Raw genomic sequence first — 23,629 nt, 5'->3', positions numbered from 1 at the left:
TGTCTGAAAAGGTGTGGGGTGTATCTTTATTAAAGTAACAACAATTCCTTGACTTAGGTAATATTTACTGGATTTTTATGGTTAAAAATCTATAAGGGGTTGTTGCCAGAAAGGTAGTTTAATTGTGTACTTTGGACCAAGCATGTTTTTTTTGGGGTTGTCCTGTAAGACTGCTTTAACTGTGTAACTTTTATCTTGTGTGCTTAAGTTTTTTTCCTTTTTAGTAAATCTTTTAATTAAAATTCTAAACAATATTACTCGAGTTTTATGCTTTGAGGTCAGTAGCTTTTCCTCCTTGTTTTCACAATTAAAAAAAAGGTTCGCAATCAGTGAGACAGACTTCACTCTGGGGTCTGGCTTGCTCAACAATAACATCAACTGTGATTGTAACATTAGGTAAAAACTTGACATAACTGCAAGTTTCTTCAAATGTATACTGAGTGCATTGCATTTACAAGTCTTAAAGAACATTTTAAAGGACTGTAATGCTTAATTGTTGATGATGCTCAATTTTATTCTGGACCTCTGTACATTAGTGCATCAGCCCATATTTTCAAATGAACCTGAAAATATGGGCTGATGTACTAATGTTTTGGTATGTTTTGTGTCTCAGCTACATATTTATATTTGGTTCACACACTTGTGATTAAGCATTTAGAGGAGACGGTGGTGTAGTGGTAATGTCACTGGACATCCAGAGGCCCAGGCTAATGCTCTGGGGACATGGGTTCAAATCCCACCATGGCAGCTGGTGGAATTTGAATTCAGTTAATAAATCTTTAATATTGATGGTGACCATGAAACTATCATTGATTGTCATAAAAACCCATCTGGTTTACGAATGTCCTTTAGGGAAGGAAATCTGTCCTCCTTACCCGGTCTGGCTTACATGTGATTCCAGATCCATAGACAGCAATGTGGCTAACTCTTAACTACCCTCTGAAATGGCATAGCAAGCCACTCAATTCAAGATCAATTAGGGGCGGGCAACAAATCCCGGCACTGCCAGTGACATCCATATACCGTGAAAGAATAAAAGAAAAAAATTCTAATGTTATTCTATAATCCAGAAATGCCTTGCTTCCAAGCATTCTGGAACACAGAGGTTAAAGTGTATATATGTTTTGGTGTGAAAAATTACAATCATTAAACACGAAATCACCAATGAAAAACCTGACAAACATACATAATGACATATGTAGCTCCAGCCTAAATAATTCTGAATTCAGGATTATTCATAAATATCAGTTTGGAAGTGATTGTCTACGCCCTAACTTCATGTAAATAGTTCCTAATAACTATGAAGTGCAGAAGAGAAGGAATTGGCTCCTCAATCAATTTGCTTCACCCCTGTATTTCATGCAATGTTATGAATAAATGTAAAATTTTATATGTTATCAGAACAGATTTTGTGCCTTCTGTAACATTACTAGGAGTTCAAATTATAATTGGTGGCTGTAAGGGAAACAATTCATTCACAGACTGTGAATTTCAAGCAGATAGTAAAAACCAACACTAAAATTACCTTTTGCATAGCTTTACTATCTTTAAAAAAAAGTTGTTAAATGATATTAATTTTACAATCTATAAAACAGCAAATGCTGATGGCATTGAGGAACTTACACCCAGTCAGGTGCATCAATTCCTCCTGAATGAGATCTGTATTCATTTTTTCATTCATTCATTTTTTTTGGGAAATTAATGAAAACAGACAGAGAAAGATGACAAACAGTGGCCTTGAAGAGAATTCTCATCATATAGCTTTATGATTTCATGTTGCAGGGCCATCTAGTTGATCTGAATCATTGCATTATACATCACAAGACACAAACATTTCAAAAATCTTGGTGCTGAGCACCTCTGTGGTTGTATTTCTGTGTTCTGGGTATAAGCTGTCTTTAGGCAAATATTATGCATCCATAAATATTTGATGTTCAATTCAGCTGCAGAATTAATTCAAGGCTCAATTTTAAAAAATTCAATTTCACAATAAGTTGACTACAAAGAGATTTCTGTAGCAACAAGACATCAGGAGAAGGTGCTAAACATAATCTCTATGCTGCACATTCCCTTGAGCAGCCAAGCTCAAGCTTCTTGACATAACTGGGATAAGTTATTCTGTTTTTATGCAGCCCATTAGGCTGGCTTCAACAGCGCCCAGCACAAATTTGATGCAGATGTAATCGAATTTTTTGTTAGTGACAAAATGATTGTATCAATCCTGTTCCTTCCAATGCCCAGATGGGAGCATCTAGCCTGGATGAGGTAGGCAGAAGTGACAAGTCACAAGTGACAGGACGTTGGAATAATGTCCTGCAAACTTCAACATCACTGAGACGAGGCCAACCATGGTCTTCAAGAGTTCCATTGCTATAGTCCCAACTCCAGAGGTGAAGTGAGAGTGACTGCCCTTGACATCAAGGTAGCATCTGATTGGATTCAATGTGAATCAGGGAAAAATCTGCACTGGTTAGATTCATACCTAGCACAAAGGAAAACTGTTATTGTTTGATATCAATCATGTCAGTCCCAAGGCTTCGCTGCAGGAGTTAGTCAGGATAGCGTCCTAGGCCCAAACATCTTCAGCTGCTTCCTTCCTTCCATCATAAGGTTAGAAGTGTGGATGCTAGCTGATGATTGCACAATGTTCAGCACCATTTGCGATTCCTCAGGTACTGAAGCAGTCCATGTCCATCTGCAGCAAGACCTGGGCAACATTCAGGCTTGGGCTGATAACTGGCAAGTAACACACCATACAAGTACCAGGCAATGACCATCTCTAACAAGAGAGAATCTAACCATCTCCCCATGACATTCAGTGGCATTACTATCACTGAATCACCCATCATTAACATCCTGGGGGGTTACAATTGACCAGAAGCTGAGCTGGACCGGTTACCATATAAATACTGCTACAAGAACAGCTTAGAGTCTGGGAATTCTGTGGTGATTAACTCACCTCCTGACTCCCCAAAGTCTATCCATCATCTACAAGGTGCAAGTCAGGAGTGTGATGGAATACACTCCACTTGCCTGGTTGAGTGCAGCTCAAACAACACAAGCAGATTGATACCATCCAGGACAAAGCAGCTCAATTGATTGGCACCCCATCCACCAGCTCAAACATCCACTCCATCCTTCAACGCACAGTGGCAGCAGCGTGTACCATCTATATAATGAACTGCAGCAACTCACCAAGGTTCCTTGAACAGCACCTTCCAAACCCACGACATCTGCCACCTAGAAGGGCAAGAGCAGCAGTGGCATGGGAACATCACCACCTGCAACTTCTCCTCCAAGCCACACAACATCCTGACTTGGAACTAGATCACTGTTCTTTCACTCACTGGGTCAAAAACCTAGAACTCCCTTCCTAACAGCAATGTGGGTATAGCTGCTCCACATGGAATACAGCGTTTCACAAATTCCATATCCTCCTGTAATCAAAGTAGCACCATGCAGGTGTCAAGAGGTTTGATTCACATGTGAAAACAGTTTAAGCTACAGGTGTTAAGCGATAGTGACAGGACTTAATATGACAAGCAGGGAATACTATACCATCTGAATTGCCCAAGTCAATAATTGCAAGGCAACATACATGCAAAGTTACAAGTTTATTCTTGTTTACTTGCTACCATCAGATGTGCAAGTCGGATTTCCTTCTGCAGATTGTACTACAGCAGCCTTGCAAAAGTTGGTTGGGACAATAGTCATTGATTTCAATAACTCAATGAGTACTTGAAAATGACTACTACTGTTGCTTTCAAGAGTTAATATAATTTGATAATTCAGTTTTTGAAGCTTTATACTTTGGATTATGTTTGGATCAATTTAGGATTGAATATATTATAGCTTTTTAAAATTATAGAATTACATTGCTTTGATATGAACAATACACACCATCAACATGGATTTATATTCATGAGCACAGCTTTTATAATCCAAAAAACATTACCTGTGAGTTTACTTCTGCATTTGGTGGTTTCACAAAGAAAGGTATTCGACCTCTTTGCCAATCATTCAGCACCATTTTGGCTACTGTTTGTATGTCTGGTTCTCCGCCCTGGAAAACAATAAAAAGATAAACTGGAAACCAAAACTGACCTTGGGAAGAAAAAGCAAGCATAAAAACTGTGTCAGCAAAACATTTAGTTATTGTTGATATTCCAAACCAAGAGACTGAAAGCACTGCACTATAGACAAAGATTTCCAAAGCCACGTTCAAACAATGATCCAGCACTGGTTCAACACTGCAATATGTAAGTTGCAGTTATTTCACATATCTTATTTTACCCATTCCTTTCCGTTCCTTGGTGAGTATAATTTTCTTTCTCAAGTGTAGTTTGTTCTTATGAACTAAGTTTCTAAATGTGCAATGATATACTTACTTACTTGCACACACTATGTTTTTCAGAGAATGCAGAGAACCATATCAGGCTACATACATATATTACCACAGTTAACAATAGGATAAAGTTTAAAATTAAAGTAACATTTTTGCAAATATAGATGCACAATCTATGCATAAATATTTTAGTTTTATTCCAAGACTTCAACATGTAATCGAGGCTGACTTCAATGCATTACTTAGGAAGCAATTACTAAGGGAGCATTATTAAGACAGCATCAATGATGTTGTCTTTCATATGAAACTTCAAACCAAGGCCAATCTACTTACTCAAGTCAATTTGAAACAGAGTCCTGGCCTACATACCACAGTCAAACACCATCCAAAAATAAACTGTCATTAATTTATTTGTTACTTTTTGAATCATGTTCACTGCAAAATGGCTGCCTGCATTACAGTGACTAATGCAGTTCACTGTGTGTGAAGTACTTTGGGAAATTTTTAGGAAATATGATGATGTTCGATAAAAATGCATGTCTGTCCTTTAAGTTTTTCAATGCTCCCTGCCATAAAAATAATTTCCTGGCAGCCAGTCTTTGTGGATTCTGCAACTTATCTCTGGGGTTGTCACTGGCAGCTGGAGACCAACATCCTACCATGCACAATATAGCTGCTTTTGTATTTTCATCCTCTGTCTTGTCTTTGTGGTCTAATACTTAGCAGCTGGCTGCCAGGCTGTGCCAGACCATCCAGCCATAATTTTATGGTACTGTCATCCTACCAGGGGGAAAGGCTGTAGCCTCCAATTTGCACGGTTAAATTGGTAAACAAAAGCAGCAGTACTTGAAAATGTATTCATCACTGCCCCATGGCATTTAGCATTAATGCAAAACAGTCATTTTAATAACTTCATTGCTTTCAGATTTCTTCCAGTGCGCTTGGCAGGACATGCTAGATAAGCAGAGGAAATCTGTTGTGTGGAGTGGTCAGTGCAAACTTAATCCGCCACTCTACTACTGGCTTGCAAAACGACACCATTGGTCAAAGTTTGTATGTAAACCAGTTGTCCTTGTATGCTAAAACAGGATATTTAAATGCTGGTAACATCAAGCCTCTTTGCCTTTAACCACTTGAGAAACATAGGGATTGTTAAAATTTGGAAAATGAACATTTTTTTTCTACCACAAATCATGTCCCACACTGAAAATAGTTTGCCAGTTACCAGCTTCTCTGAGCTTGCACTTTGGAGCAGGCAATTATGAGATACATCTTTATTCTCTCTGCCTACAGGTTAGTGGTCTACACTTGAACAAGATATTATTCATTTTGTGTGTTACAAAACGAGGTATAATAGTTAGTAATTCTGGGATGAGTGATAAAAAGTCACCTTCAAAAGCTTGCCCATCCTGAAAGCCAGCTTTTCTAAGAAATCCACTGCATGGCTCCAACAATCTATCTTGTAGGTCTTGCTGATATATTCTGATTTTGCTCTTTCCAGCACTGCAGCAATGTGATCCTCGGGACATTTGATTTTCTCCACTTGAACCTGTAAGGGGAGGAGGGGTGGGGAAAAAATAAATCAATTTAGGCAAATGGGGTCTTCCAAACCCAGTCAGCATTGAGTTTTGCTCTTAACTTGGTTCCTAATGCTGTCAATAAAGAGTCAGAAAATATAAAGCTCATAGAAAGTCACTGGTGATCAACAGCAAATTACAACAACTTGTATTTATACAGTGCCTTTAACACAATAAAATGCTCTCAAAAAGCTCGGAATGACAACATCACAACTATTAAGCATTGGGTATCAGTGATCTAGAATAGGCTGATTGTTGTGTTCAACATTAACAGCTGCTTTCAACATGAAACGACACCTCAAATTAAGTTGACCAAAGCAAACAATCCAGTAATCCATTCATGGGTCAGATAAAAGACAGCTCCACTTAAACACTCAGGTTTTGCAACTTAAACCTCACAATTGGGTTACTACCATGAATCCATTATTCTCAATGTAACGTATTATACCTACAAAATAAAACATGCTTTTTCGTGCTTCACTAGATGTTCACTTCCAGGAACCTATAGCGTGATGATTTACATCAGGATTAAATGATTAAACTTAGCAATTCTTAGAATCACAGAATTCTATAGAATTACAAAGCCACAAATAATTTTTCTCCCAAGATGTGCTGAATGTAGATGGAGTGATTGCATCATCTATACACATCACTCAAGAGCGAGTGAGTGCATCTTCTATATGTAGCTTGTATGAAAGGCAAGTGAAGTTTCACTACGTGGTGCGTAGGAAGAGAGATTGCAGCTTCTATGTCCTTTACAGATTTTATACCGATCTTCTATGTTATATGTGGTGTAGGTAGAGTAACCCAAGATTTTACTTCTACTCCTGAATTTAATTAATGCTGTCAATCCCTCCATGAACCGGCAGCAGAGGGGAAGCACATGTACAGAATAGCTGATATAAATTAGCCATTGCACATCTATGTAATTCATGGAATCAAATGATGATCTAACACCCAAAACATACATAGGACTCGAGCATCCAATGACATGATGAACAGCACGGTATCGCCAAAGGTTGTAGTACAGCTGCAAGTGCAGCACCTTCAATGGGCACAGTTAGAACATGAGAACGTAATAGAAAGGAGGAGTAGATCACACACTCCCTCGAGCCTGTTTGGCCATTCAATATCATGAGTGATGATCTGCCACAACTGCACTTTCCTGCCGCTCCCCATATTCCTAGATTTTCCGAGACACCAAAAATCTGTCTACCTCAGCTTTAAGTATATTCAAAGATAGACCAAACACAACCCTTCCGGAGAGAAAATTCCAAACATTCACAAGTGAGTGAGGAAATTTCTGTTCATCTAAGTCCTAAATGCTTATTCTCTTATGCTGAGGTTGCAAAACCGTGTTCCAGATTCCCCAGCCAGGGAAAACAACCTCTCAGTGTCTACCTGCCAAGCCTCTTCAGAACCTTTTCATGTTGCAACGAGATCTTGCCTCATTCTTCTAAACTCTAGAATATATCAGCACAATCCACTCAGCTTCTCATCCCAGGAACCAATCTAATGAACCTTTGCTCTACCACCTCCTTATTCTTCCTCAAACATGGAGATCAAAACTGCACAGAGTATGCCAGGTGTGGTCTCAGCAACAGGGACCCAGTGGCAGACATTACAATCCAGGGAAAATGAGTCCTGGCCATTAAGGCCATGCCTTAACAAAATCTGAATGCTTTACCATCACCTACTCACTGACTGCAGGAGACCCAGAGGCTGAAGAAAAATAGATAAATAGCTTAATTTAGTATATTTAAAACCCTACCACATGGTTCAATAGCAACAGCAGCAACACAAAGGTCTCACTTTGGAAAGCAGAAAGCACAATCCAAAAAGTGAGTACGAAAGGAGAAAGTTGTGATCAAGTTCAAGAAGATAGTGTTACATTTTTCTCTAACAAAAAATATTCAATCCCAAAATTGTCAATGTTCTTTCTTAAACACATTAGTAATCTTGCTAAGAAAGGAAAATTACAAAAAAAAGTTCTGCGGCATCATTACCATCTTGCAAAAAGAATTTTTTACTGTTGTTTTAGATCATATCAACCTTGGTGGAAGTCATCAACATAATTTACAGATTTGTGCTTTGTGGCTCACTTTACAATGATAATACTATTGTTTTTCTAGAGCTAAGTTACTTCAAAGTTTTAGACTCACCACTCCTTTCAACACAATTTCAGTCTCTGTATCACCAGACGGATAGACAACACCAGGGCAATCAATTAGGAAAATGCGTCGCATCAGAGTGATATACTGCCAAACCTACAACAAGGAATGAGGAAAGACAGAAATTATTGTAGCATTTTCTGTCATGAAATTGTTCTCATATTAAACTACAACTGAAGAATACAAAGAGCCACAAATTCCGTTTGAGTTATAGAAAATCAGATCACTAGCAGAAAAGCACACATGACAATGGTCAAAGTTCATCAATTAATGGGAGTTAGTTATTTTGAGGTCTTCATACTCAAAGTGAAAGATGGTAGCGTTGGAGAGTGGAGCATTTTTCCAGGATCCAGGTTAAGCACTCCAAGATTAAATATGGGCAAATAGAAACAGACTAAACCCATGTCTCCAGTGCGTCTCAATGCAGCCTATCTGAATCTTGTCCTCCTGTGACATGTTAATTTCCCAAGTCAGCTATCTTTTTAAGATTGGGATTCAATGTAAAAATATTGAGATGCGACCGTGAGTCTACAATATCAAGGGAGGTTGTAGAAGTAATCTGCTTATATTTCTGAGATTAAACTGGATAAATATCTTGGAGAGAAACACATTGGTAACTGTAACTTCAGAGGTCTTCTCCAACTTCAAGAGTTTCAATGTTTCTTCAAGAGAGCACTTTATGAAATCTGACTGCTCCTGGTGACAGCATCAACTGAATGGCCAATCGTACATTGGAGAATGAGCTAACTACGTGTGCTGAAAATCTCTGACTCCTAGCCATTCCCTGTTAGGATCAAAGTCAATCTGTCCACCCACCTATCATCTTCTAATAACAATCACTTTTATGGATCTGGAAAAAATTCTAAATCTCACTTTCTAGATGCCAAACAAACCTTTTAGCTCAAGTCAGAATGAGCGCTTATAAATCATATAACACAAAAGCAAAATACTGTGGGCTCTGGAAATCTGAAATAAAGACAATAAGTGCTGGAAATACTCAGCAGATCAGGCAGCATCTTTGGAAATAGAGAGGGAAAGCAAAGTGCAACAAGTTCAGAGGGGGACAGGTTGGAGTGAGATGAGCAGAGAAATTGAGATGGTTGACGTCATGCCAACAATTCTCAATGAAAGGATCTAGAGGGTAAGAGGCTGGGGGGAGTGGAGGTGTGGCAGGCGTAAAGGCATTCATTATGTGGGGATAGACTCCTGGTCAAAGAAATGGACACAGAGGCAGAGGCAGAGGAGATGGAAGAAGAGCTCAGTGTCATGCTGAGCTTGAAAGTCATTGAGGTGGGGTCATAAAGAGATGAAGCCAAGGCCTTTGGAATTCTGATGAAACGGTGACCTGAAAATATTAACTCTGTTTCTCTCTCCACAGATGCTGCCTGACCTGCTGGATATTTCCAACACTTTTGTTTTTATTTCTTATTAATTATAGTCTTGTAAAAAAAAATTGAGTGTGAAATGACCACTCATCTACAAAATCTCAGCCAGTTCAGTCAGTTGTAACCTTGACGTTGAGTCATTAGAGCAGGGAGCAAGTTGTATTGGTGACACATGATTACTGCACTTACTGAAATATCTGGACAGTTGGGCAGAGAGAAAATCTATTTAAGTATTCCTGAAAAAGACATACTATTGAAGATTTTTGTCTTGCAGTCATCAGGACAATTCACAAGAACACCAGTAGTAAAGGGAACAATAATTTATACTGCATGAGGAAAGAGTGCTAATTGATTGCCAAGTGGACTCTGATTGTTGGAGGCAATGCCTCTACCAATAAGACAGACTAAAAGGTTTGATGTTAGCGGCCACATAAATGCAGCAAGGTCATTGTGACAATGGATGTTATTTTAAAAAATATTTTTGGAGAATATTGTTATTCCGTGAAGAAGGTGGTGTTTCTGCGTGTAGATGATTTGATTATGCTGGAGAAAAGTTACTAGAGACAGGTTGTCTGGGAAGTAAGACATGAAAGAACAGAAGTGTTAGGTGTGCATTTGTAATGAGATATTATGGTGGGTTTGAGATACAAGTAAATAGGTTGGATCTAACATTAAGAGGCTGGGTGGTATGCCTTTCTTAAGGCTACAGCAGTTTGCCTTGGGTAATATTACAGGATTTTATATTTAAACATCTGTAAGGGAGTGTTGCCTGGAAGGTGTTTACTTGTGTGTCTGATCAAGTAGGGAGTTTTTTGGGGGAATGTTTTGTAAGACTAATTTTAACCGTGTAACTGCAATCTAATGTGCTTAAGTTTTTTCTTCTTGTTAATAAAATTTTCATTTTTAATTTTTCAAATCCCAAAAGTATTACTGGACTTCTTGCTGCTGAGATCAGTATATTCTCTTCTCGTTTTCAGAATACAAAAAAAAAAGGGTATGGTACATTAGCCAAGTTTCCCTCTGGGATTTGGTTTGCTTAGCAATTAGCATCTACTGCTGTCATAAAAATCTTCCATTCAATTTCTCCTGTGACTGGATTTGGTTAGACTTTCAAATTTTTAATTTCAGAAGATCTTGTGGTCCATAATACATACCTTTGTTTCACCAGCAATAGGCGCAACATTGCAGACTTTCTTGGATCGAAGTGCATTAATAATAGAGCTCTTGCCAACGTTAGGATAGCCAATGAAACCCACACTGATCTGCTTTTTGTCACTGTGTAGCTGTTTAAAAAAGGGGATAAATTACACTCAATGCATTTATAATATTAGTTCGTTATAACTTACAGTAGAGTAGGTAACAGTTTTAAAATTAAAGCACTGGATTTTTGATAATTTGTATGATACATTAATCCTCAGATACTCATAAGTGCAGATCTAAACAAAATGTGTTCCTCTTTTCTCTCTGCCCATTCTTTGAGGAAAAAGGGAAGATGGAGGAGAGCAAGAGAGAGCAAAAGAGAATGCAAACACACACAAGAACGAACCTTCAGGATTTCAAAAAATATTACTGTATTAAATGGTGATCCCATAACAACAGAAAAAGTTATCGCAAACCTACAATTTTGTTCCATTTTTAAGTGCAGCAGTGAGAGACACTTGCCCATTAAAATAAACTGGCTTACCAAATGTTTAAACAGTGCTACTGTTAGATTCTATTAAAGTTCTCTTTATAGATATAACAACAGTATTGTTGGGAGAGAATTGCCCTGGGAGTCCTCAACTTCGACTCTGAACTCCAGAAAGTCTCATGACATCAGGCCAAACATGGGCAAGGAAGCCTCCTGCTGATTACCATGTATCCCCCTCCCTCAGCTGATGAATCAGTGCCCCCCCATGTTGAACATCACTTGGAGGAACCACTGAGGGTGGCAAGGGCACAGAATGTACTCTGGGTAGGGGACTGCCCCATCAGTCTACACTCGATCGTCAGTAAAATAATGGAAGGGGGTCATCAAAAGTGCCATGAAATGACACTTGCTTAGCAATAACCTGCTCACTGACGTCCAGTTCGGGTTCCGCCAGGGCTACTCAGCTCCTGACCTCATTACAGCCTTGGTTCAAACATGGATAAAAGAGCTGAACTCCCGAAGTGAGGTAAGTGACTGCCCTTGACATCAAGGCAGCATTTGACAGAGTGTGCCATCAAGGAGCCCAAGCAAAACTGGAGTCAATGGGAATCAAGGGGAAAACTGTCCGTTGGTTGGAGTTATACCGAGCACAAAGGGAGATGGCTGTGGTTGTTGGAGGTCAGTCAGCTCCAGGACATCACTGCAGGATTTTCTCAGGGAAGAGTCCTTGGCCCAACCATTTTCAGCTGCTTCATCAATGACCTTCCTTCCATCATAAGGTCAGAAGTTTGTTGATGATTGCGCAATGTTTAGCACCATTCGCGACTCCTCAGATAATGAAGCAGTCCATGCCCAAATGCATCAAGACCTGGACAATATCCAGGCTTTGGCTGACAAGTGGCGAGTAACATTCGCACCACATAAGTGTCAGGCAATGATCATCTTCAACAAGAGGGAATCCAACCATCATTCCTTGATGTTCGATGACATTACCATTACTGAATCCCCCACTATCAACATCCTGGGGGTCACCATTGACTAGTTTGGAAGTTTTTTGTTGATTCATTCAAACTGGACTAGCCATATAAATACCGCGGCTATAAGAGCATGCCAGAGGCTAGGAATCATGCGACGAGTAACTTAGCCCGGCTCCCCAAAGTCCACCATCTACAAGGCACAAGTCAGAAGTGTGATGGAATACTCCCCACTTGCCTGGATGAGTGCAGCTCCCACAACATTTAAGAAGCTTGACACCATCCAGGACAAAGCAGCCCGCTTGATTGGCATCACATCCACAAACATTCACTCCTCCACCACCAATGCACAGTGGCAGCAGTGTGTACCATCTACAAGATGCACTGCAGGAACTCATCAAGGTTTCTTCGACAGCACCTTTCAAACCTATGACCTCTACCATCTAGAAGGGCAAGGGCAGCAGATAGATGGGAACACCACCACCTGGAAGTTCCCCTCCAAGCCACTCACCATCCTGACTTGGAAATATATCGCCGTTCCTTCACTGTCGCTGGGTCAAAATCTTGGAACTCCCTTCTTAACAGCACTGTGGGTGTACCTACACCACATGGACTGCAGTGGTTCAAGAAGGCAGCTCACCACCACCGTCTCAAGGGCAACTAGGGATAGGCAATAAACGCTGGCCCAGCCAATGATGCTAATGTCCTGTGAATGAATAAAAAAAAAACTTCCAAAGAACAAAAACAATGACTTTCAATAAGTTAAGAAATCGGATTCTCAATCCAACAACATTAATCTTCATAAGCTGGAGTTCTGATCCGTTACTAACTCCACAAGGAGGCTTTCAACATGTTGGCCAGAAGAAATCCAGAGAGTAGAAAGATAATCCATAACCATCACAATATCCCTCAAAAAGCAAATCTTTCATTCACTAAAAACTGGCACCAGTCTGCAGGATGTTCAGACTTTAAATACAGTGTAGTTAGTAATAGACGATATTTAATGCATAAGCATTTACTCAGCCATATTTTTGCACAATAACTTGCATCACTGTCTCTTTATGATGAATGATTGACAACTCTGAATTAAATGGGTTTTGGACTATTCAAGTACAGGAGAATTTCTCAGTTTTTATTGCTGGAAAGAGATCTGGTCGCTGTGGATGAATCAAGATTTGTATTGTCTATAAGCAAATTCACAAGATCTAAATATCCAGTCACTTATCAAAGTCTGTAGAAACACAATCTAGAGTAAAGTAATGTTGTACAAAATTATCCCTGTTTTGCTTCTGATTATTGCACTAATTTATATTTGACATTATAATTCAGCTTCTGTGCATTAATTACCCTTAAAGTAAATCTGACCAAATAGTTTTGGTCTATATACATTGGTCTGTCATGTGTGATAATTTCCATCTTTCAAAAGGGTCAGGAGTAATATCTGGGCATGCTACCTAATATCCCGTATTCAACGCTACAGTGAGCGTATTTGTTAAGAGTATCATGGTCAAACATGATGCTGTCCTCACACAATATTTAAAAATGCATCTTTTTGAACAGAAACAGGAACCCTAACAGAACATTGTTCCTCCCAGTCCTAGCACTGAGGCCAACTGTAAAATCCTAACAGCTTCTCCAGCCAAGATGAGCTAATTCTTAAGAAAAATAGAACTGAATTTATTACCTTCTGGTCAGTGTTGTTTGATGATGCTACAGATGATGCTTTTACACACCAAGTCATCTAGGCACTGATTTATACAAATTATATTCAACATTTAGACAGATTTAACAAATTCATAATATCCAGTTTAAAAAGAAAGTTCTTACTGCTTTTCATTTCACCCAGCCTCCTCCATTGTTTTTCACCATTTTCTTCTTAAAACTAGGAGGAAGGTCTATATGGGCATTACTGTGAGCTCTAACAGTGAATATCTCTTCTCAATAGCGCAACAAGAGGTTCATATGATAATCAGAAACCACATGACTTGGAATGTGTTACAAAGTTTTTTTTAAATTTATTCACAGGATATGGGTGTTGCTGGCTAGGCCAGCATTTATTGCCCTACCCTAACTGTGCTTGAGGTGGTGAGCTGCCTTCTTGCAAAGGTAACAACATATCAAACCTTTGCAATGATCACAATCTGCCAGTTAACTCGCCCAACCCCCAATGCCATTATCTCTTGCACAACCACACAAAAGTAAATGTGCAATGGAATTAAGGAGAAAAGGCAATTCCACAAATAAAATAAAGAATGCAGCCCAATCCCCTACTTTATGAAATACATAAACAGTATACAAATGACTGAGAATTTGATGAGCTTAACCTGACAATATATGATCCATGGCCTTTAATATAAAACGCAGAGTTTAGTAGGCCTTCCATTTTTATTCTGTAAATTAAGGCCTGCATTTTGCAACACACTAACTATTTGTATACAGAAATGTTCATAATTGTGAAATCCTTTTATTATTTTATACTATTGCAATCCTAGACCTGAACCCCAAGTTGCTGGTAAGATCCGGTTATGGACCAATAACGTTTTGTTTAAAGTAGACAAAGTTTGAGATTCAAGAAACTTGTTTAGTGAGTAAAGCCACAAGATTCTACGAGTTTTGAACAAACAGAAATAAACTTTACTCTACAAGGTAAGAAAGATAAAATAATTAACAATATCCATCTTATATATTCTATCATTCAGGGTTAATATGAGATGCATGTGAACTAACAGGCAAACTGCTGTCGAACATAACCATACAGCATAATAAATGGCGGATATGACCGAGACAGAGCCCATGGATTTCTCAATTACTCACCCAGACATCAGAAACATTGAGTCAACCAATCTCACTGAAACTCTATCCCTCTCATGAGAGATTCCAGTCTTTACCTTTGAAGATCTCACCTTAGAATTCTCTCCAAATGTCGCTCAAACTTGGGCTGCATTAACAATGGCCCAACTCCCTGGGTTTCAATCTCGTCTCCCGAGATTCCGTTCCCCTGGATTCTCGAGCATGCACTCAAGCACTAACTCACAAGCACAACTTCAGCTCTGCGGCCGTGCCGAGCAGGACACTACTGCTCCAAAAGGGTACTTTTGCCCCACCACACCACAGCACAGTCACCAACCTTCAGCTGCTTTTGTGGATCTTCAAGACTTCCCCTGAGCCCTCTTCCATTACCAGGGCTTCTCCTGAGCCCTCTCCACTTAAAATTGGAGCCTCTTTCTCTGCTCCTCTCTTTTTAACTGAACGGTCCCCTACTTGGGACTCTTCTTTTAGGACCTCCCCCTGTCCCCTCTTGCTTTGGGACATTTTCCCATCCCCTGCCTAAGACACTTGTTGGCAATGGCGCTCCACTCCTGGTCACCTGATTTGGGTATTCACACCGTTTTCCATCTCTGTTCTGGATGTGGTGGGCCCGTCATTGGCCCAAAGAACTTAAAGATGCAGATCTGCGCATGTTCAGCCTGCTTCCGGTCTGCACATGTGTGGAAACTCCATGGTCTGCCAGGAACTAGAGTCCCTAACTTCTGTCCTGGATGAAATGGTAAGTCTGGCTTTGATAATAATTATTTTATTTTAATGACTGCCTATAACTATGTTATGAATTATGATTACATGTTTTATTTGTATCATCATCACAATTCACCATCTGCCACCATGAGGAATTTTCAATAAGCCAAAACCACTTATTTACCCAAGTCTGATTCGTTCAACTGACATTACAATCCTCAAACGTGATCTACCTTTAATCTGTTTACACGACAAGTGAAACAATCTTAGTTCAGACTTTGAGGGGCTGCGTGGGCAATCTCCTGTAACCATACTGCATGATCTTAATTACAGTAATACTTACACTGGGTTTTATTTCATTGCATGTTGCTATACAGGGAAAGAGCAAACCCATAAATGTGCATTATCCAACATGTATCCATTTAGTATCATGTACAACAGGCTTTCAAAGTGAGTTTTATTTTCTATGCCCTTTGCGTTCTTATCCAAGTCAGTATTTTACTTTTGTAAAGACCTCTTACCTTCCCAAACTGCCGCAAAAGTTGGATGAGAGCTCCTTTTCCAAAGGGATTGGTGAGGCTGGCATGAAAGGCAAGAGTTGGGTATTCATGCGAAAGGACTGCAACCCATCGTTTCTAGAATACAGAGAATTTAACTGTTCACTTTTAATGTTGTGACTAAAGAAAATATGCAATACATACAATCATTATTTTCTTTCACTGTGAAAAAAATCATTTGCTCAACTAATATTGCGGAACTTCATTCTAAACCTATATGAAATAATATCCTATTGATTGCTGCATTGGCTCAATGGTTCAACTAATTTAATAATCAGTGATGCTTTTCAGGTGTTTTTAAATTCATCATTGAGTTATTCAGAGCTGATATTTTTTATTCATTCATGGGATGTGGACATCACTAACTAGGCCAGCATTTATTGCCCATCCCTAATTTCCTTGAGGTGGTGGTGAGCTGTCTTCTTGAACCGCTGCAATTCATGTGGTGTAGGTACACCCACAGTGCTGTTAGGGAGAGAGTTCAAGGGTTTTGACCCAGCGACAGTGAAGGAATGGCAATATATTTCCAAGTCAGGATGGTGCGTGGTTTGGAGGGGAGCTTGGAGGTGGTGGTGTTCCCACGTGTCTGCTGCCCTTGTCCTGGACACTGGCAGTTGTGAGTTTGGAAGGTGCTGACTAAGGAACCTTGCTGCATTCCTGCAGTGCATTTTGTAGATGGTACACACTGCTGCCATGATGCATCAGTGGTAGAGGGAGTGAATGTTCGTGGAAAGGGTGCCAATCAAGTGGGTTGCTTGTCCTGGGTGATGTCAAGCTTCTTGAGTGTTTTTGGAGTTGCACTCATCCTGGCAGGTGGAGAGCATTCCATCGCGCTCCTGACTTGTGCCTTGTCGATGGTGGGCAGGCTTTTGGGAGTTAGGAGGTGAATTACACACCGCAGGGTTCCTAGTGGCCACAGTATTTATATGGTTAGTCCAGTTCAGTTTCTGGTCAATGTGGATAATGGGGGATTCTGCAAGGGGCAATGGTTAGATTCTCTCTTGTTGGAGGTGGTCATTGCCAGGCACTGTGTGGCGCAAATGTTACTTGTCGCTTGTCAGCCCAAGCCTGGATATTGTCCAGGTCTTGCTGCATTTGGACATGGGCAGTTTCAGTATCTGAGGAGTTGTGAACGGTGCTGAACATTGTGCAATGATCAATCACCATTTCTTGATATCACTTGGAGTGAAATGAATTGACTGAAGACTGGCATCTGTAATGCTGGGGACCTCCAAAGGAGGCAAAGATGGATCATCCACTCAGCACTTCTGGCTGAAGATTGTTGCAAGTGCTTCAGCCTTTGCTTTTGCACTGGATGAGCTGGGCTCCCCCATCGTTGAAAATGGGGATATTTGTGGAGCCTCCTCCTCCAGTGAGTAGCTAAATCGTCCACCATCATTCACGACTGACTGTGGCAAGCCTGCAGAGCTTAGATTTGATCTGTTGGTTGTGGGATCGCTTAGCTTTGTTTATCGCATGCTGCATATGCTGTTTGACACACAAGCAATCCTGAATTTTAGCTTCTCCAGGTTGACACCTCATTTTTAGGTATGCCTGGTGCTGCTCCTGGCATGCCCTCCTGCACTCTTCACTGAACCAGGGTTGATCCCCTGGTTTGATAGTAATGGTAGAGTGGGGGATATGCCGGCCCATGAGGTTACAGATTGAGGTTGAGTACAATTCTGCTTCAGCTGATCCCCACAGTGCCTCATGGTTGCCCAATCTCGAGGTGGTAGGTCTGTTCGAAATCTATCCTACTTAGCACTGTGGTTGTGCCACACAACGCGATGGAGGATATCCTCAATGTGAAGACGGGGCAGGACGGGACGGTCTCCACAAGGACTCTGAGGTGGTCATTTCTACTGATACTGTCATGAACAGATGCATCTGCAGCAGGCAGATTGATGAGGATGAGATCAAGTATCTTTTTCCCTCTTGTTGTTCCCCCATCATCAGCTGCTGGACTGGGTCTGTAGCAATGTCCTTTAGGACTCGGCCAGCTTGGTCTGTACTGGGTCTACTGAGCCACTCTTGGTGATGGACATTGAAGATTACACTCTGTGCCCTTTCCACTCTCGGTGCTTCTTTCAAGTGCTGTTCAACATGGAGGAGTACTGATTCATCAGCTGATGGGGTGGGGTACATGGTAATCAGCAGGAGGTTTTGTTGCTCATGTTTGGCCTGATGCCATGAGACGTTATGGGTCTGGAGATGCTGTTGAGAACTCCCAGGGCAACTCCCTCCCAACTGTATACCACTGTGCTGCTACCTCTGCTGGGTCTGTCCTGCGGTGGGACAGGACCAACCCAGGGATGGTGATGGTGGTATCTGGAATATTATCTGTAAGGTACGATTCCATGAGGATGACTATGTTAGGCTTTTGTTTGACTAGTCTGTGGGGCAGCTCTCCCAATTTTGGCACAAATGTTGGCAAGAAGGAGTTTGAAGGGTAAACAGGGCTGAGTTTGCTGTTGTTGTTTCCAGTGCCTAAGTCGATGCTGAGTGCTCCATCCGATTTCATTCCTTAGACTTCGCAGTGGTTTATACAACTGAGTTTCACAGGGCGTTTAAGAGGCATCCACATTGCTGTGGGTCTGGAGTCACACGTAGGCCACCCCAGATAGAGAACAGAATTCTCTAGCTAAAGGACATTAGTGAACTAGGTAGATTTTTACAACACTTAACAATGGGTTCATAGTCATCATTAGACTTTTAAATCCAGATTTTTATTGAATTCAAATTTCATCATCTGCTGTGGTGGGATTCAAACCCGGGTCCCCAGAGCATTACCCTGGGTGTCTAGGTTACTAGTTGTGACAATAGCACTATGCAACTGCCTCCTCCTATCTGCTCAAATAGTGCACCCAAATCCAGGCCAGAAATTTCTTAAATCTGGTCTCAAGCTCACTCCACTAAAAAAATGGTATTCACAGATCCCCATTTCATTAATCGCCATCTTCGATTCCTTCCTCCCGCTTTGTTTGAGGATCTGACTTTTGTTGTACTGAGAAGTTTCCTGATCTCATGACAGTTTTACAAGGTCACCAATTCACAGCATACCACCAGGTTGCTATTATCTGAGTGTAATTTCAACCCACAACCCAAGGGAATACCAGACTCTACGACACTAACACTTAGATCAATGCTCTAAATTACCATCCTGATGTAGAATTACAAAAAAAGTACTAAATGTTTTAGCAAAATGTACAACAGAAACACCTTGTATGATAGTCTATACTCGTATTTTGTAAACTGAGGCAAAATTGTTGCCATAAACTATTGTGGTGACGCAACGGATTATTTTAGCAATGTGTAATTAAAAGAAAAAACAGAACAGGGCTTTGAATTTACAATTCCCATTTTGAGAGTTTGCATCTTGAGCTCGCCATTATATGTGGCAGAAGATGGCACTTTTCCCACACTAAAAGGAAGGTAATCATATTCCAATGTTGAATTTTTAAGCAAAATGAAAACCAAAAACTTACAGTTGCCCAGGTAGGTACAAGGTCACACTTGTTAAACACAAACACCAAATGCTTCCATGGCTTTTCTTTCTTTATGTAAGCCTCTATATGGGGTGAACGTGTTCCCATTGGATCTCTAGCATCCAGCACTTGGATTATAACATCCGAAGAATCAATTACCTAACAAAAATGATTTTTTTGTTAAATAAGTAAAAATAAAACCCATATATTCCATTATCCAAGCAAAGAAACATATTTATCCTCAGCCTATACTCAACCATCTATAACATTTCATTAAAACATTTATTAAAGTGGTGTACAATTATTAAAGTTAAGTGACAAAAACATTTGTACATGTTTCCTCCAAAACTGGTGGAAAAAACACAGAAGATGTATTCAATCCCTAATTAAACAGAAAATGCTGGAACTCAGCATTTCTCAGCAGATCAGGCAGCATCTGCGACCTGCTGAGTATTTCCAACAGTTTCTGTTTTTATTTCACATTTCCTGCACCTGCAGTAATCTGCTTTTCAATTTTAATCAATTCCTATTTGGTGTGGTATCTAGTATTGCATTTTGGCCTTTCGTCATGCAGCAGAGCAGAACATTGTCTAAGGAAAGCAACTGATACCATTTACAGATGGAGGAAGAAACAAACTTTTTATAATAGATATAAATGACTTTTAAAGAAACTGATGAGAAACAATGGATGGCATACAATTCACAGGTGTCTCCACTATAATTCTTATTGATACTCACTATTTTGCTGATAGCAAACATCTGATTATTTGGTTTACAATAACATTTAGAATCAAGTTAACTGCCAATACCCAATAATACGCCCACTGATATCATTCCTTAACAAAACACATACCTTGTACAGCTCACCCCATATTCTTTTGGACTGCCCTTTTTTGAAGATTTCTTCTCGAACTTCATCCCTAAGTAAAAATTGAAATCAACAGTGCTTAATCGCCAATATTACAGTCAACCTCCCGTATTCCCCTTCAAGTCACACTTCATGCTGAACAAAAACAGAAATACCTGGAAAAACTCAGCAGTTCTGGCAGCATCAGCGGAGAAGAGCAAAGTTGACGTTTCGAGTCCACATGACCCTTCAACAGAACTAAGTAGAAACAGGAAAGGGGTGAAATATAAGCTGGTTTTGGGGGGGGGGGGGGGTGTGTGGTTTGTTGGGACAAGCAAGCAGTGATAGGAGGAGGTAACCAAAAGATGTCACAGACAAAAGAACAAGGAGGTGTTGAAGGTGGTGATATTATCTAAAAGAATGTGCTAATTAAGAGTGGAGAGCAGGACAAGCAAGGTAGCTCTAGTGGGAGTGGGGTGAAATAAGCGATGGGTGGAATACATTTAAAAATAATGGGAATAGGTTGGAAAAGAAAAATCTATATAAATTATTGGCAAAAACAAAAGGGAGGGGGAAGAAATGGAAAGGGGGTGGGGATGGAGGAGGGAGTTCAAGATCTAAAGTTGTTGAACTCAATATTCAGTCTGGAAGGCTGTAAAGTGCCTAGTCGGAAGATGACGTGCTGTTCCTCCAGTTTGCATTGAGCTTCACTGGAACAATGCAGCAAGCCAAGGACAGACATGTGGGCAAGAGAGCAGGGTGGAGTGTTAAAATGGCAAGTGACAGGGAGGTCTGGGTAATGCTTGCGGACAGACCGAAGGTGTTCTGCAAAGCGGTCACCCAGTCTGCGTTTGCTCTCTCCAATGTAGAGGAAACCGCATTGGGAGCAACGAATGCAGGAGACTAAGTTGGGGGAAATGCAAGTGAAATGCTGCTTCACTTGAAAGGAGTGTTTGGGCCCTTGGACGGTGAGGAGAGAGAAAGTGAAGGGGCAGGTGTTGCATATTTTGCGTTCGCATGGGGAGGTGTTGTAGGAGGGGGTTGAGAAGTAGGGGGTGATGGAGGAGTGGACCAGGGTGTCATGGAGGGAACGATCCCTATGGAATGCTGCCGGGTTTGGGAGGGTGTGTGTGTGTGTGTGTGTGAAGGGAAGATGTGTTTGGTGGTGGCATCATGCTGGAGCTGGCAGAAATGGCGGAGGATGATCCTTTGAATGCGGAGGCTGATGGGGTGATAAGTGAAGACAAGGGGGACCCTATCATGTTTCTGGGAGAGGAAGGTGTGAGGGCGGATGCGCGGGAGATGGGCCGGACACGGTTGAGGGCCCTGTCAACTACCGTGGGTGGAAAACCTCGGTTAAGGAAGGAGGAGGACATGTCAGAGAACTATTTTTGAAGGTAGCATCATCAGAACAGATGCGACGGAGGCGAAGGAACTGAGAGAATGGGATGGAGTCCTTACAGGAAGCGGGGTGTGAGGAGCTGTAGTTGAGGTAGCTGTGGGAGTCGGTAGGCTTGTAATGGATATTGGTGGACAGTCTATCACCAGAAATTGAGACAGAGAGGTCAAGGAAGGGAAGGGATGTGTCAGAGATGTACCATGTGAAAATGATGAAGGGGTGGAGACTGGAAGCAAAATTAATAAATTTTTCCAGGTCCCGACGAGAGCATGAAGCAGCACTGAAGTAATCATCGATGTACCAGAGAAAGAGTTGTGGGAGGGGGCCGGAGTAGGACTGGAACAAGGAATGTTCCACATTCCCCATAAAGAGACAGACATAGCTGGGGCCCATGCGGGTACACATAGCCACACCTTTTATTTGGAGGAAGTGAGAGGAGTTAAAGGAGAAATTGTTCAGTGTGAGAACAAGTTCAGCCAGACGGAGGAGAGTAGTGAATGGGGATTGTTCGAGCCTCTGTTCGAGGAAGAAGCTGAGAGCCCTCAGACCATCCTGGTGGGGGATGGAGGTGTAGAGGGATTGGATATCCATGGAGAAGAGGAGGCGGTTGCACATCATGATGACTTGAGCATTTATCGCCATTCTTTCATTATTGGCAGACCAAAATCCGAGCAGACCTTACCCAACAGCATTGTGGGAATGCGGTCAGCACATGAATTGCTGTAGTTCAAGGAGATGGTCCACTGCAACTTTGATGGCCAAGTATAGATGGGCAATTATTGCCTGAGACACCAGTGCTACCCATACCCCAACATGAATGTTTTCTTTTAAAAATATCTTTATAGGCATCAAATCTCTGATTATTAAAAAAAAAAATTCTCTCCCCACTAATAGCCAAAAGCTGAACCAGATATTCACCAACTGTGCTCTTAAGCACACAAGTGTTGCTCAGAGCAAATCTTGGGTATTTTCTGTCCAACCAGGGAACTGGCCTGCACTTACCAACCTTGCACACAACTAGCCAGCTGAAATTGGGAACTTGTAACATATCTTACCACTCCTAGCCAGTGTGGCAATGATACAATGCACTGTATTAGCCTGAGATGTAGCATCTGCTTCAGCCTTTGCAGCAACTATAAGGCTTACGTCATGAGTGGCAGAGTAAATTCCTAAAATGTAACGAGTGGAATATAGCATTCAACCACTGCTGATATTGAGAATATAGATGCAAAAACATACTGAAGCTTTGAGAAACGCCAGTGTTTGTTTTTCAATTTTGAGTAGAGCAATTAAGATACTTAGGTATTTAGGTATTGTAATTTTACATGCTGTGCTCTGATTTTTAAATGAATAAAAATATTTGTGTATTCCTAAGGTATTATGGAAACTCCAATAATAAATCTGCAATATTCAAAAACAAGAGCTACATTTGTGCATCCTAACAGTTCATGTGCCCAGATTTCGCTCACCGTACTCCAGTATCTTCCACAACCAGATCACGATCCTTTTCTAGATCATATTCTTCTGCCAGTGTTTCAGCTTTTTCCACCAGGCTCTGCACATCACAAACATTAAGGTTTGGTCTCTTTCGCTGAGCCTTAGGACCAAAGGTTGTTTCAAATGTTTCCGTATCCAGAATGTGTACTTTTGAATTCTGCAAGCAAATAATTTTCTTTTAAGCATTCATTGCTTTGAAACAGATATATACCTACCCAAATGTGTAATGTCAATATACCTCCCCATCCA

The 23,629-nt window shown here is 40.8% G+C and overlaps 1 protein-coding gene across 2 annotated transcripts in view; it reads right to left on the bottom strand.

Annotated features, from left to right (window-relative positions):
* Positions 1-23,629, bottom strand: part of gnl2 (guanine nucleotide binding protein-like 2 (nucleolar)) — a 47,404-nt gene that overhangs the window by 6,977 nt on the left and 16,798 nt on the right. For both annotated transcript variants that reach the window (XM_041212873.1, XM_041212874.1), the window contains exons 5-12: positions 23,353-23,537; positions 20,491-20,557; positions 19,638-19,796; positions 16,117-16,230; positions 10,633-10,761; positions 8,085-8,189; positions 5,736-5,894; positions 3,956-4,063 (exon numbers count right to left, since the gene is read on the bottom strand). In XM_041212873.1, coding sequence (XP_041068807.1) covers positions 3,956-4,063; positions 5,736-5,894; positions 8,085-8,189; positions 10,633-10,761; positions 16,117-16,230; positions 19,638-19,796; positions 20,491-20,557; positions 23,353-23,537 — 1,026 coding nt within the window. The remainder of the gene's footprint in view (positions 1-3,955; positions 4,064-5,735; positions 5,895-8,084; positions 8,190-10,632; positions 10,762-16,116; positions 16,231-19,637; positions 19,797-20,490; positions 20,558-23,352; positions 23,538-23,629) is intronic.

The sequence above is a fragment of the Carcharodon carcharias genome, chromosome 19 (assembly GCF_017639515.1).
Source record: "Carcharodon carcharias isolate sCarCar2 chromosome 19, sCarCar2.pri, whole genome shotgun sequence".
Lineage (NCBI taxonomy): Eukaryota > Metazoa > Chordata > Chondrichthyes > Lamniformes > Lamnidae > Carcharodon > Carcharodon carcharias.
Note: the sequence above shows the minus strand (reverse complement) of the source record. Positions and strands in the feature narration are given on the sequence as shown.